The sequence below is a fragment of the Hypomesus transpacificus genome, chromosome 3, assembly GCF_021917145.1.
Source record: "Hypomesus transpacificus isolate Combined female chromosome 3, fHypTra1, whole genome shotgun sequence".
NCBI lineage: Eukaryota > Metazoa > Chordata > Actinopteri > Osmeriformes > Osmeridae > Hypomesus > Hypomesus transpacificus.
The window spans coordinates 14,220,706-14,234,191 of NC_061062.1; the positions used below are offsets into that span (position 1 = coordinate 14,220,706).

The following is a 13,486-nucleotide window of genomic DNA, read 5'->3' on the forward strand; positions in this document are numbered from 1 at the left end:
GGTGAGGTGGGGCGGGGTGTGAACATGTGTGTTTGAGGTATTATCTGACTCGTTTTTTTAAAGACGCATCAATGGAAGGGGAATGTCTGAACATCTACAAAGGCCCCAAAAGGACTCCTGCTCACTCCTCGCAGATTTTTCTTTGTGAAAATAAACCAAAAAGGGGAGAAAGAAGAATAGTTTGGAGCTTAGCCTATGAGATATCAAGTTCTCGAACTTCAAACCGAGGCCTTTCCTGAAAAGTCAAAAATGTTCCACAAAGGAGATGGAATCTCCTTCTGAGATAGAATGTGAACAATGAGCCATGTGTCAAGTTGTTACTAATTGGGTCTCTCATAAGAATATATGATATAATCTCTTATCATTCTTATTAAATGGAGCAGGTTTGTCTGGGCAGATCAGGTCAAAGGTTGCAGGGTGGTTATAAAGTCTTTAATAGTGTGTTTTATCGAGTCAATTATTAAATATTTCCCACTACACATGTACAGTACATTAATGCTGTCCTAATTAGGATAGAACTGTCATCTGATCTAATCTGTTGCTCTTCTGGAACATTCTGACAGGGTATTCTGATGATGAAAGAGGAGGGGAAAGCTTGAAGTACAAGAGGATGCTTCCAGCCCAAAGTGTGGACAGCCCACAGACAGACCTGTTATCATGTAACTCAGGCCCTCTGTGACCTGACCTTCAAAAGACAGGACACACACACACACTCACACACCGACACACACACAGGGTCACGGGGCATAAAGGGCCAGTGTGTCAGGTCAGAGCGGAGAACGAGGGATGAAGGACTTGAGGGATGTGAGATGACTAATCTAAACCTCAGTGTGGGCCTGCAGGGAGCCCGGTCTTACCGCCAGGGGTGACTGACACTGTGGATCTCAATCACAGCACACACACAGCACACACACACACGGCAGCAGCAGACTGAACATGTAGAGCTACACACACCAGGAGTGAGAGAGAACAGGACGAGGAGGACCGGCTCAATCGGACACGAAGAGACTGAAGTAGATATAGAGGGAGGGGGAGCCCATCGTCGCCCCGTTGTGAAAACAGTTATTTCTCCCCCTCAAAGAGCAGGTTGAAAGATCATGACGGCGTGGTGGGACAGGCTGGGTCTGAAGGCTCGCCCCTCTCTCAGGTTACTCACATCAAAGACTGGGAGCCAAACCCAGCCAGCCAAGAGAGGAGAGACAGGGATGTGGGGGGGGGGGGGGGCATTGTCACTCAACGATTATCACCACCACTAGGGTTTGAAGGGGAGGGGGGGGGGTGGCTATGGAGGGAGGAACCGTCAATTTTGGGAATTTTCTGTTCTCAGTTGACAATGGGCCCGAAAACGATCCTGTTTTTTTGGATTCTGAATAGAACTGAACCTTCTTTGAGGCAGCGGGGGTGAGGGATGGCTAGGTCTGGCAGTGCCTGTGAGCGGCCCATAGGTGGCACTGTTGGCTCACGTTTACGAGCTGACTCCAGTGAGAAGGCAGGGAGAAAATCCACACCAACTCATCAAGGTTTGGGAGAAGAGAAAGTCTTTCATCTACGTTCAAGTGTCATCTGCCAAATATAATTTTATAACTTCTAATTAATTCAAACTGCTAGGCTGAATCTTTCAAAATATCACACTTCCAAAACAGAACACATTTTTGATGCTAAAACTGTTCTTTTCCTGTGTGAATGACTTAACAACTAATTATCTGAAGAAGGCTTTTTTCCCCTCCTCCTCTTCCGTCCAACACCATCAAATCAACCAGCAAACCTGGGGTGGAGAAAACCTGAGGCTTGAATAAACTGGTTCTTCAGGAGAAACAAGCGATAAAAAGCCCTATCATACAGAACTGATGGCCAGCACTGTACAATTCAAGTGAATGTGAGACACTAACAATAGTCAAAAGGTAACTTCTTTCCAACAAGCACCTACAGCTCTTTGATTAATCTCAGCAAAATGTCAGATATATAACAAACAAAAACATCACACCACAGCGATTAATGAGAAAACTCACAAAAAGCAGAAAGCAAGGAGTGGAAAATGTTAATTTTGACTACAAAAGAAATACAAAACAATACAAGAAGGCTTTTGGTGTTTTCTACATTTGGTCAGGGCCAAACGTAGAAAACACCACGCAAAAGGAGGTGGGGGAGGAATCATTGTTTACTGAGCAGGCCTGTTCCCTCTGCTGCCGCAGTCTGAGAGGTAAACACATCGAGGACTGGATGTCTGCTGGCCCTGGGGAGGCCCCCTGGGAGACCCCCTACACTAACCTGTGGCCCGGCTGAGGTCAGGAGTCATCCCAGAAGTGCCCTGGAAATAGGAAATTAGCAGAACCTAGCAATCACAGAGCTGGAGCTGGCCATAGAGGAGGAGTGTGCCTGTGTGTATATGTTTGTGAGTGTGTAAGTGTGTGAAAAAGGGCAAGAGAGAGAGAGAGAGAGAGAGAGAGAGAGAGAGAGAGAGAGAAATGGAGGGAAAGAACTGGACACCAGAAAGGAATATTGAGACGAAAAACGAAAGAGAGAGAGAGCAAAACGCCCTGAGGCAGGTTCACTGGCCCTTCCCTCTCATGCAGCGTGTGTATGTGTGTGTTTGTGGGAACAGAAAGGCCAAGTCCGGCCCAGCACTGGATGAACATACCTCCATGCAGACCTACAGGGAAAGCACTTTCCTCTTCCTGTTCACACCGTCAGGCCATCTCTGTCCCAACACAACCTCCTACACCCCCCCCCCCCCTCCCCCTCCCCCCAAAAAAGCCTTCTATTTAATTTTGATGCTGCTAGCCTTTGGAGTGTGACTGGGGAGGAAAGGTGCTAGGCTGGATCGCTCCACTGGCACTCATACATCTGTATGCTCTGACAGGGGGAGAGAGTGCTCCTCTTGAAGTGTGTGTCCAGGTAGGGCTGGCTCCAGGCGGTGGAGTGGGCACTACCAGGTGGGTGTTAAACACACATGCAACCATGACTAACGCCCGCCGACTGACTCGCTTCGGGCACCACCACCGGCCTCATCCATTATTTGGTGCCAAATTAATCTTTTCTCACCACCCTGTTTTTTTCTCACCCCTGTGTTTTTGGAGTGAAATATCAATGACATTTTTTTGTCGGATCTTTGTCATCCGGGGCTGAAAACGTTGAACATTTCCTGCATGCCTGTGGAGAGGACACCACAACAGTTCTTCCAGAAAAATGTGAAAGTTAAAAGTTTTCTAAGACGACGATACAAGAACACAAGAAGTCCAACTATCAAAGAAGATCCAGCAGCATCAATAACATGGCCTACACAGCAGGCTGGATTCCAGTGCTCAGTGAAGTAGTTAGCACAAAACCAGCATCAACATACAAGCCATAGACAGACAGAGGGTCAGAACTTGTTAATTTAATTAAAATGGGGATTCAAAAGCGCAACCGATGGACATTGCGGTCAAAGACTCAAACCACAGAGGAAACCTACCCCCCTGTACCCCCCTGTATCCCCCTGTACCCACAGCGAGCGTGTATAGAGCAGACAGGCACCTTGACCGTGAGCAGCAGGTGATAGAGGTCCTCCACCTCGTCCCCCTCCGTCTCCCTGTAGTCCCTGGCCGTGTTCAGGCTGGCCCCCTGGATGGTGCGTCTGTACAGGGGCAGCTCCATGGCCTCCGCGTACAGATCTATGGCCTGGTGACCGACCGTCTGGTACATGTAGCTGTCCAGCTCATCTGCAAAACACAGAGGGGGGCAAATACAAATCCCGTCACATAGAATCAGTTTTATAGTTTTGTGGAGTAGGGAAGAATAAAATAGGAAATAATGGAACAGAAATAGAAACAGAAACGTGTCACTTCCTGTCCTGTCTGTGGACTATAAATCTTAGGGTGGGTGGAGGCACAGTGATTCCACAGCTGAAGAACAGTCTGCCCCCCCATGGGGTATCTTGCAGCTGCTGAGTCTATATAGGGCAGACTAGATTGATACGGTAGTGTGCAGGGAAGCTACGTGGGTCCAGACTCACCTGTGTTGGCTGGGTGCAGGTTGGCCAGAGCGACGATCCTGTGTCCTGCATCAACACACTGCATCATGTTGTAGCAGCTGTCTTTGCCCCCGCTGTAACACCACAGGACATGGCCCATTGAGGCTAATGTTATCACCACACAGGACCAGGCTACACAGACATGCGGATAGTCTTGCATTAGGCTACTGCTTTTAGTGTGTCACTGTATGGGGAGTGAACTATTGGACTATGTGTATATTTTTCTCTTCAGTACTGGACTATAGTAGAAAACACAAGGTGTTATTCTCCATAATTTCATGAAGTACTACAGTCTCTCACTGCTCTAGAGATCTTGGTAGCACACAGCCAGATAACAACATATTGACATGTATTCAGCATAACGTATTCGGCAAGTAATCCGTTAGAACACAGTTTCAAAATACAAACACAGATATAAAAACCTAGGTGGAAGAATGAACACTGCTTGTGCAGTGTCTCTGTGATGTTAGCTACCTTGCTACTGAGAGCAATGAATGAAAGCATTTAGCTACCTTATCAACGCGACCACTTTCATTTTACAAATGCACTTCCGCGGTTTATACAGAAACAGGAGCGAGACACTGTGAAATAATGTTATTCCGATAGTATTGCTGAATGTCTAGTTAGCATACCAACCAGTAACAACAACACCAGCATGTACACAACAACACGTGAAATGTACTTCCTGGTTGGAGAGGACCCTTTAAAACGAGGTAACCTACACAGTGCCTGATAATTTAAAAAAAAACGCATCGAAAGGGAAGGGTTCTGTGGGAAGTTTTGCGAGCTTTTCGTACATCGAGGGACTCCAAATTGTATTTGTATTGTAATTGTACAAACAGTAAGAGTTACAGAAACATGTATTGGAGGAACACGATTTCATCAGGAACAAAACATTGTTGTTCCTGATGAAATAAAACTCTGATGAAAACTTTTGTTCCATCAGTGGCAGTTTGTTGTGTTGTTGTGATGGTCCTGAACTTTTATGTTTTATATTGTCCCAGACGTCAATAAGATGTAAAAGTCAAATTCCACTCTTGGATTAATAAAGACTATATAAAAACGACTACTGTAGCGAGTGTACTCGTGATCTATTTGCATCTATTGTTAAGATTGAATATTTAGAAGATAAATATTTAACAGTCTGCATTTATTAAATGTGATTTATGGAGGAGATAAGAAGAGTAACCTCCTGACGCCTGACATTGTGCATCTGAGACATTTTACCTTTTACTGTGCATTAAATCAAAAGGTTGATTATCAGCCTAACAATTATCAATGTTTCATTTGACTGAGACTAATTCTAATTCAAACGGTAGTCTAGAAAAAAGCCCTTCTTTTATTCTATCAAATGAGTGGTAGCAGTAGAGACAGACCACTAGTCCATGTTATGCTAGGCCTATTCACACAGGTTGGCTTCTTTTTTTCCCTGCAAGGGAGCACCACAGCTCAGAGGAAAGCCTTTGAAGCTCTTTCTGCTGTCTGTTGTTGTGCCAGAGCAGAATAATTGCACAGCCTTTGTGTGCCTCCCTCACCTTCTGCCCCTAAGCAGGCCAAAGGCAAGCGGATTTGTCTGAATGTACAAAATTGAGATAGACGTCTCCTCAATCCTCTGCTTTTTGGTGTTTTCCTCTCCCTTGTTTTGTTTTAGTTTGGGCCTTTTGAAACGTGGCAAAACTTCACACCCAAGGATGAGCATGGTTCACCTTTAAAAGAGTTCCATCTCAACCCTGAGAGAGTGGAGCCTGACGCAGAGATCAAGAGGACAGTGGAATCTACTGCACTACTGCTGCCCTGGCCGCCTGCCTGCCTGCACAGTCATCTACTGTACTGTGATCTACAGCAATTTACTGTATTTGCCAGTGTAATATGGTGCTATACATTCATTTAAAACGTAGATCGGTTTCAGTTGACTATAGTGTCCCATATAGAGATCCATGTAAAGCTGTTGTGAATATTGATGTGTGTCACTTTGTTCTTGACCATGTTCAACATCAGCCTCACAATATGCCATTGTTCAAAATATTTGCACATCCATGATAAAGTAGTTAAATGGGGGTTTTCTATTATTGCAACCCTCCCTCATTCACTTCCCAGTCTTTCTGATATCCCTGTGTCTCGAGGGGTTCTACCATACTCAGTCATCTCTATATTCTTTCATCTATTGTTCTTACTGGAAGGAAAATTACTAAACTGTTTCAGCTGTTGGTGTGGTCATTGAATATGCAAATTGAATATTTGAGAAATGGTCTTGATTTGGAAAGGGAACTTCCCAGTAGGTATGTTCTTCACTTTGGCCAAACCGGGAATTTATAGGCAAATTTTTCAATTTCAGTTATGATAATTCCTCTTCACAGCGGCATTGCCTCCGGTCACTACCATTATGGTGGTGACCCAATGCAAATGACCTCACTTAACAGCTTTAGTTTATGAAGTAGTTTATTATTTGGACAGATTAATAAAGAAGTGTGTTGTTCTGTTTTTTGTTTTATTTGCAGCACCACTCGACTGGCGTAAAAGAGGTTTTTACATCCGTTTTGTTGGCGCAAGAGGGGATAAAAAGTGTTGATGGATAGGGCAGCCCAGACACAGGCGATGACGTGAATATGAGACGCATAAATATGAAAGCAAGGTGGCGGAAATGGAATGGCACCCTTGGCCTTTTCTTAAAGTAGCATGTGCATGTGACAGATGATTTACACAGATACACAAACAAATTCTTTTGTCGCCACAAGGACACAAAACTTTTGGCGTAATGAGAAAGTGAGGCCTGAAATCACGGGCCGATAAATTGAGTGTCAGGACAGGCCAGCCAAGGTTGCGTATCCAGGGGCCCAGAATACAAAACACACGTCCAGTCGGAACCCCTTTATAGTGCTGGACTAATGTAAACAATATGTTAGCTTTCAATTATTTATATGTCCAGGATGTCCATTGGTTTATAAATCAGTATTTTAATTAAAATTCATTAAATGAAAGTAAGATGACATTTAAACTGGTGCTTCGCTTGGTTTTGGTCACCAAAGTGTAAAAGGAAGAATGTTTTCATGTTTTCTATTATGTCCAATAGACATAGTTTCCATGTCATTAGGATTAGGAATGTATATGGTATATTATGCCTCTGAATGTACTGGTCTCTATGAAGACTTCTCTCTGCTTAGGCTCAAGCCACTCTACAATGATGTTTCTGACTTTCTGTGAAACCACAATTTGGATTTCAATTCATCACAAGGCCACAAACATAAAGCAGAAACTATACGTGTGATTCGCTGCCAAATCAAGCCTGTTGTATTCCTCCCTGTCCAATACACCTGGTGTGTCTGTTTCATCTCTTTCTCTCTCTCTCTCTCTCTTTTGCCCCACTCTCTCTCACACTCCCTCTTCCTTTCTTTTCTTTCTCCCCCTTTCTCTTTCTCCCTCCCTGTGCAGGTTTCTCTCAAGCCTGTCAATGACCACAGCCATCCAATCACAGACAGCACATTTAAATTACATGACAGAGATGGATTTTACTTCCTATTGTGCCGAGCATCATACACTGGTCCCCCATTAACACTTTCCCAGACTTCCTTCAGCTGGAACCTCTTACATATACAGTAGAACCTTCTGGCGGGTCATGGCCAGGTTCAGATACACAGGTTCTCTTCTGCTGTACTGAGACACCTTGGCCAGTCAACGACAAGTTAGCTGCGGACGGTGGAAAGACTAAAGCAGGGAGACTTAGGCCAAGGAACTGAGGCATGGAAACGTGAGGGAGTGAAATTGAGGCAGGGAAACTAAGGCAGAGAGACTGAGGTAGAAAGACTGAGGTAGAGAGACTGAGGTAGAGAGACGGAAGCGCTTGCAGACTGAACACTGCATTATGTGTTCTAAACTCACTCGCCCTGCTCTGCTGTTACACCCATCGGGGACTAATTTTCCAAAGCACTATCAGCGTAATGATACCTCTTTAGGGCCTAACCGCATCCAAATCAGTTAGTAAACAACCCAAACGGGGATCTGCACACATTTTTACAGACAATTAACTGTTATCATGAGGGGGCCAAATGGATTAGCAGGCTCATTAATGTCTCAGCCCTAATGTGCCCTTGATTGGAAATGTGAACGAACGCAAAGTCAAGTCTGGGTTTGATCCAAATTGTGTTTGGTCTCGGAGCAACCTTTAAAAACGCCCCTCAGCTGGCTAACAATGATTGAGATTGTTGGGAATGCCTCCGGTGAACCTCTTGCTTTATTACCTTCATTCAATTTGGCAGTAAAAAAAAAAACTCTGATGTGTTTGTAAATGCGAGCGGTGAGGTTGATGAAAATTGTTCCCCTTCATCAGCTCTGGGTTTCTGCCTCTGTTCTCAAAGCTCTGATCACACTGTTGTTTTGCGTGTTTTCCGATTTCTGTCAGCGCCTGGAAAGACCGGAAAAAAACATTATTGGATCATTTCAGACTGAAAGGTAATGAGGCTGATCTGAATGGGATCTGAAGGGGTATTTTGTATCTGTTCTCTAACGATGAACCCAGATTTCAACTTGATAGATAGTAACATCCAGTTCACTACACTATCTCTAGAACGCTCACAGAAACAGATCATGGTTCAGGTCCAGTAAGATGCTTTAAACCTCTTCCTGACTCGTATGTAGTCATCGATCAAGAGATTCAGGAGACCAGCAGGTGCCTTCCCTCCGCCCTTCCATCCATAAATACAATACAAATGCAATTTCCCCGAAAATATTTCCCCTCCCAGTTAAGAACAACTAGCCTTCCATCCAGAACACTTAGATTCAAGACAGTTACGGCTGCCAAAGGGATGTGGTCCATTACAGCTCACCACAGCTGCAATTATGATGAAGCCAATGAAACTGACACGCGCACTGCCATCACACGGGCCCTTCTGCCAAGTCCAATCCTCCATTCTAGCACTTTACAGAGACAAGCTCTGTCTTTCCTAACCCTAAACCATGTCTGAACCTTCTGCAAGGGAACAAAGGAAGAAGAAGAATATAGAGTCGCATTCAGTCACGAGCACCCACATATTCAGGAGTGATAATCACTTCAACTTTTCTACAGCTGTCAGACACAGGTATCTCCTGTTGAAGGGCTAATGGATTTCGATGACATGGCTGTGATTCATTTTGTTTGGGTATCTAAGCTCAGAGTTTCATGACAGACAACTGTCGTCTTTTCATCACCCTTCTTTCGATGCTCTAATTAGGATGTATGCTGTCCGTTATACCATCCGAAAGGCGGCTTCGCTCACGCTGACAAATACAATCTTAATCCAGGAAATGGCTCGCAATCATAATATTGGAGCTGACATCAGAGGTAGCCACAGAGGCGATCCCGCACACCCCTCCCTCTGCTTCAAAGCTCTTCGCTGGCCTGTTACGGCTTCCCCTCCTGATGAAGTGTGACACTCTGCAAACACTAAAGCCCCAGCCCTCTCGTGGGTACGCTCTGCTTTACTTGGACTCTTCCCGGCCTGCCCCAATGCCAAGTCAACTTGGCGCTTGTCAGAATGGGCCCCATATCTATGAAGATGTGTGGGCGGCCCGGGCTGCGCCTTCGTGTGTGTGTGTGTGTGCACGTGTGTGTGTGTGTGTGCACGTGTGTGTGTGCCATACCAATCCACCCTGACATGATGTCATGTAATCTGCCCCCTAATCAAAGCCACCACCTGCGTGTGAACACTGTTGACAATCTCAAACCTCTTCCCTGCTCTGCCCCTCAATGTGGTGTTTGCAGAGTTAAATAGCTTTAGGAGAGGTACTTAACAACAATCAGACATGTATTTTCAGGCTCTGGTGACTAATGTTCTTTTACATTTGGCTTCGGTTTCAAACATTTTCCCATCAGGTTAGAAAAGTATTTTACCTCAGAGGCCAAATCCTATCCTATTTGATGCAACAAATTCATCATTCAACTTCCTCTCCTTCCTTCTTTGGAAAAGTCATCATGAGAATCCTTTCCAAAAAGTTCAACTTAAGTACAGTATATCCTGATATTACAGTAAATATCTCTCTTTATTACAAATTAAAACCTGATGAAAAAATATGAAATACCATAGGAGGACACCATCCCTGCCTTTCAAAGGTTTGTTGACATGTTTAAAAAAGTTAATTAATTCTTGTTTCCACGTTGACAATCCATCTCTATTCTCTCCCAACCATCTTTCACCCCCGCCCTCATATTTCAACCCTGGCAGTTGCAGTCTGGCCCTTTCCCGCGGTGAGACCTCACCTGTGCTTGTGGGACCACAGCTAGCTGGCCTGACGAGCTCTCGCACACAGAGACAGGTTCTGCCATTTGTCTTGTGGTTTGGAGCCTGGGCTGGTTCTCCAACATGCCTCGCTATGTCAACACTGTTTATAAATACCCAGTCTTAGATGTGGCCTCCACTGAGGAGAGAAGAGGAGAGGAGAAAGGAAAAGAGAGATAGAGACAAAGAAAGCAGAGAATTAAGACAAGCAGACTAAAACTCAACTATCAAGAAACTATTGCATGTATTCATTTAGCATATGCTTATATCCAAAGCAACTTGCAAATACATACTTAAGGTTTAGTGATGGTATACACATCCACAGATGAACTCCCGAAATAAATGTAACCAGACCAATGTTTCTTTTGTTGGTGTATGTCCTAGCAGGGCGTGGATTTCTATTGGCCTCAAGATGAAGCCAGCACCTTGAGGGTTAACATCTTTAGAGCGGGCGCGACATAAAAGACGGCCAGCGATCATTCTGAACCGTTTCTGAACCTGTGACTAACCATAAATAACAAACAAAAAGCCAAGGCCTCCTCCCCTACCCACCCGCCCGCTCGGACGGCACATTAACCCAGCCGCCTGATGACAAACAGCCCCTCGCCAGGCTGGAGATGACCTCAGGTTTTACGACCTTAAAACCTGTTGATCCCTCCCCCCCACTACCCCCCCCCCCCCCCCCCCCCCCGCACCCTCACCCCCTACCCCACCCACACCCCCTGCCGATGGATTGTCGGCCCTGTAAAGAAAAGCCCCCCCCCCCACCCTTCTCTCCTCCATCGACCCCAGCGCCTGTCTCAGCGAGAACAGAGTGAATCCTATCAGCCGCTCTGCCATGAGAAGCACATCAGTGCAGCCTCTGCCTGGGCTCTTTTTTATGGGCTGAATTCCATACACTGGGCCCAATATTCCTGACGGCTGGAGTCCTGTGATTAAAGTGTATAAAAAAGCAGGGCCCAGCTCTACTAAAAACTGGGGTGATTTAGTGAGCTGTCACCCCCCGGTCAGGGCTGGGCAGTGAGTTCAGGGCCCAGCAGGAGGTTTGGAATGAAAATGAAACAAGGGAACGAGACAGTGTCGGAAGAAGGTGGGGAGGGGGGGCGCGAGGGGAGTATTTGTCTGGGGATGGTGTGTGTGTGCGGGGGGGGGGGGGGGGGGGGGGGGCATGAGAGGGGGGGGATGTATCTGTTTCTGTTGTGGGAGGGCATGTGAGTTTGAGTGTTTGTGTTTTAGTGGCTTGTGTGTGTTTTATTTTTGTTGCACTTGAGGTATGCACGTATGCGTGTCTGTGTGCGTGAGAGGACGGCCTCCACGGGACGGCCTCCATCCCTCCCTGAGAGCAGGTGTCTGGGGCTGCCCGGGCCCTCCGCTGACCCGTCCTTTACCTTGTAAAAACCCTGACCGTGTCACCCCACCCCTCCCTCCCCTTCTCGCAGGATTCCTCTGCCTGGCGACAAGCGAGGTTTGATACCTTCAAATACCGGCTGGCTGTAAAACATACATCCTGATGGCACTTCCTGTGTTGTGTTTATTAGCCTGCTCCCCCTCCTCTCCTCCTCCCCCTCTTCACGTCCTGACCTTCACCTCCCGCCCCCCATCCCCCCCCCCCCCACCAACCCCACAGGCACGCTGGACCCTGGCTCACCCCTCATATCCTGGGTTCAGGGTCGGGCCAGCCAGCTCTCAGCCAAGTGGGCGGGGGCCCTGAAGGAGCGGGACTGGGCAGGAACGACTGGACCTCTGGACCCCAGCGGGCCCCGTCTGGTGTTCCTGAGAGCTTCTAAAAAAGGGAGGGGGTCTACCACTTGTTTATAACATTGGGGAGTGGGGTGAGGGGTGGGGGGCTTGGAGTGGGTGGGGAAGGGTGGGGGAGGGGAAGCATCAAAGTCCAGTCCAGCTCACCCAGATGTCCCATGTAAAACAACTGGGATACCTAAAAACACTGTCAGACAGCAAGTTCTGCAAGGGACCAGCTGGAGAGAGAGAAGGAGGGACATGAAGAGATGATGATGTCGAGAGACTAAGGATAGAGAGAGAGAGAGAGAGAGAGAGAGAGAGAGAGAGAGAGAGAGAGAGTGTGTGTGTGTGTGTGTGTCAGGTAGACTCTGGAATATTCTCTTCTGTTGCTCTCTTTTCTCTCAAGGAAGGGCCTGCTGGCTTGCACAGTGCTGATTCAAAAGCCTGGTATCCACGGTTTCCCGCTGCAGGACGAAGACAGCACGCACGCACACACAGACACACACACCCACACACACCCACACACACACACACACGCAGACATGCTCACACATCAACACATCATGCCAGTTCACCCTCACACACGCAGGCACACATTGTTTCATCCCTGCCATACTCGACTCACATCTGTCAAGCCTTCTCTCTCCCTTCCTCTCTCTCTCTCTCTCTCTCTCTCTCTCTCTCTCTCTCTCTCTCTCTCTCTCTCTCTCTCTCTCTCTCTCTCTCTCTCTCTCTCTCTCTCTCTCTCTCTCTCTCTCTCCCTGCCCTCCCTCTCTCTCTTTCTCCGTCTTTCTTTCACTACTGTATGTCTCTTTCCCTTTTTTTCACTGTCCTACAAAGTTGTAGAGTGGCTCTTTTCCCTTGTACTTTCCAGAGGACAAGCCGTCGTCGTCGTCGTCGTCGTCGTCGTCGTCGTCGTCGTCATCTGCCGCTTGTCCGGGGATCGGGTCGCGGGGGCAGCGACCTAAGCAGGGAGGCCCAGACTTCCCTCCCCCCGGCCACTTCCGCCAGCTCTTCCTGGGGGACCCCAAGGCGTTCCCAGGCCAGCCGAGAGACATAGTCCCTCCAGCGTGTCCTGGGTCTTCCCCGGGGCCTCTTCCCAGTGGGACGTGCCCGGAACACCTCACCAGGGAGGCGTCCAGGAGGCATCCTAATCAGATGCCCGAGCCACCTCAGCTGGCTCCTCTCGACGCGGAGGAGCAGCGGTTCTACTCTGAGCCCCTCCCGGATGACCGAGCTTCTCACCCTATCTCTAAGGGAGAGCCCGGACACCCTACGGAGAAAGCTCATTTCGGCCGCTTGTATTCGCGATCTCGTTCTTTCGGTCACTACCCATAGTTCGTGACCATAGGTGAGGGTAGGAACGTAGATCGACTGGTAAATAGAGAGCTTCGCCTTTCGACTCAGCTCCTTCTTCACCACGACGGACCGATGCAGAGCCCGCATCACTGCGGACGCCGCACCGATCCGCCTGTCGACCTCGCGCTCC

At 47.4% G+C, this 13,486-nt stretch overlaps 1 protein-coding gene across 3 annotated transcripts in view; it reads right to left on the minus strand.

Annotated features, from left to right (window-relative positions):
• Positions 1-4,695, minus strand: part of dph6 (diphthamine biosynthesis 6) — a 55,446-nt gene extending 50,751 nt beyond the window's left edge. For 2 of the 3 annotated variants that reach the window (XM_047016230.1, XM_047016247.1), the window contains exons 1-3: positions 4,522-4,690; positions 3,992-4,083; positions 3,514-3,698 (exon numbers count right to left, since the gene is read on the minus strand). In XM_047016230.1, coding sequence (XP_046872186.1) covers positions 3,514-3,698; positions 3,992-4,083; positions 4,522-4,544 — 300 coding nt within the window. In that variant the 5' untranslated portion in view covers positions 4,545-4,690. Of the gene's footprint in view, positions 1-3,513; positions 3,699-3,991; positions 4,084-4,521 lie in introns of all 3 variants that reach the window. The other variant, XM_047016239.1, reaches the window with a different exon arrangement.
• Between the last annotated feature and the right edge of the window lie 8,791 nt (positions 4,696-13,486).